Below are 2,109 nucleotides of genomic sequence, written 5' to 3' on the forward strand. Positions count from 1 at the left end.
TATATATATATATAATTTAGAGTGCACCATGGTCTTCCAGGGGGTGAGACAAAGCCACTTATACAACCCACTTCTCCAGGAAGACATCTTAAGATTTATTGCCAAATATTAGCACTTCTGTATAACCTTTGTCAAGCTTTGTATACAATGCAGATCCATGTTAGTAAAAAGGTGCTTTTAGGCCTCATTCACACTGCCGTACAATACGCTGTGTATATGCGCGTATTGTCCCATATGCAGATAAATGGCTCCATACACATAGCTGCGTTTGGAGCCGTATATTTGCATAGCGTGAAGATGCGCAAAAACAGAATGGACCCGGGCAGTGTATTTTATGCACGCACAGTTCATTCAAAGTTCGATTACAAATTATGCATTCTGGGATTGCATATAGTGCACGCATATACGCAATATACAATTCTGCTCTTGCGTTTTGTGTGCATGAGGCCTAAGGGTCACCGCACATGTTACAATCTGGCCATACCATCAACTTTAGATTTACCAAAACTATGTAATATGACAACCTACCTGAACTATCCAATCAATTTGTATACAATCAGGTAGGTCCTTGTACAACACACTTGTGGTAGATCCAAAACGAGGTTGACCAATCAGATTGTAACGTGTGCTTGTGGTGAGCTTTACCCTGATTGAATAAGATATAAAAGGTTGTCTGTGACTACATTTGCTCAGTTAATAAAGCAGCAGGACTCAACTACCTTTGCTTTATATAAAGGACACATGCATGATGGTCCTGCTACATGAAGCCCCCCATGGCATTGCAAACTAATGCTGCGGTGCTCCTTATAGACCGTTACCTGCTTGAATCATGACACTCACACCAGGAAATCTGCCATAGATCCTCTGACTACATGGCGGAGGGGAGAGATTCTCATTCATCTCCTCTCTTATTGCACAGGCTTTTGCATTGACCCTTTCACTTCCTGGAGGGATACCGGATCCCAGAGCAGGATCCCATGTCTATGGCAGATCAGAGGAGCAGGGGTTAATGCCACGCTCACACCTGTCTGATAACAGCTTCTAATAGGCCAGGTGCAGCCTGCAAGAAGAGGGCGGCCAGCCAAAAACTCAAGGTCTTATTTATCACTGTCTGTTCTCATAGTGCATAGCAACCAATCAGCAGTGCTGGGAACACGCCGCTTCAAGGGAATAGATGACATTCCCTATGACATTGTGTTTTCTAGATTAACACGTAAACATGATCAGCTTGATGTGAAATCATTTTCGCATAAAGTATTAGGGCTCATTTCCACTTCCATGTCGTGGCAACGCACTTAACGCGTGTTAATGCATTGTGGTGGTGTGGTGATTTTGAACGGCACCCCAACGCAAGGCAACGTACCTGCGTCGTAAGGTGCTGCACCACTCAGTAGTGCGCTGCATTAGAGAAAAAGTGTCCTGTGCCTTTTTTTTTACATGTCTTGGCAGCCCATTATTTTGAATAATAGCCAGCCTGCTTTTAGCTATTGCAATCTGAAATAGCCAATAGCAGGTTGGCTATTGCTCCCAATTGTTTACATTCAGCTGCCAACTGCGGGATCTAGTCGCCGTCCGGCAGCAAAAACTGAGAATTGTGCTAGCAACTAAATAAATTTAGATGCTGACAATTTTTTTTAGTGTGCACATGTCTTTCAAGCCACCGCAAAAAAATCGAGGACATATTATGTCCTTGATTTTTATTTTGCCAGTTGCTTGAGAGTGCCGGTTGCTTGAATGCCAGATAATGGGGCGTTTACTATGTGTTCTTTTGCAGGTTGAATGTAATGTAATACCACATTATGGCCACTAGAGTGAGCTGAGGAGCATCAGAAATAAATACTTATTTTCTATGCTCCTCATCCCCCATCTAGTGGCCATAATGCAGTATTACATTACATTCGACTTTAAAAGAGAACTATGGGATGAGTGAAATACACTCATACCCATACTTAGAGCCAACATGTGACTCTGAAGCTGGCACACGTCGGCTCTATAGATCGAGAACTGAGCGATTACATACCACTGAGTTCCTGATCTTCTCCCTGCAAAGAACAGTGACAGTGACAGATTCCCCCCTCCCCTCTCTGTTCCTCCAGCACTCATTGGAGG

At 43.4% G+C, this 2,109-nt stretch overlaps 1 protein-coding gene across 1 annotated transcript in view; it reads right to left on the minus strand.

Annotated features, from left to right (window-relative positions):
- Positions 1–868, minus strand: part of PABPN1L (poly(A) binding protein nuclear 1 like, cytoplasmic) — an 18,164-nt gene extending 17,296 nt beyond the window's left edge. The window contains exon 1 of the mRNA XM_018557338.1: positions 819–868. Within this exon, the coding sequence (XP_018412840.1) occupies positions 819–831 (13 nt within the window). The 5' untranslated portion in view covers positions 832–868. The remainder of the gene's footprint in view (positions 1–818) is intronic.
- Between the last annotated feature and the right edge of the window lie 1,241 nt (positions 869–2,109).

The sequence above is a fragment of the Nanorana parkeri genome, unplaced genomic scaffold (assembly GCF_000935625.1).
Source record: "Nanorana parkeri isolate BGI_ZX_2015 unplaced genomic scaffold, ASM93562v1 scaffold280, whole genome shotgun sequence".
Lineage (NCBI taxonomy): Eukaryota > Metazoa > Chordata > Amphibia > Anura > Dicroglossidae > Nanorana > Nanorana parkeri.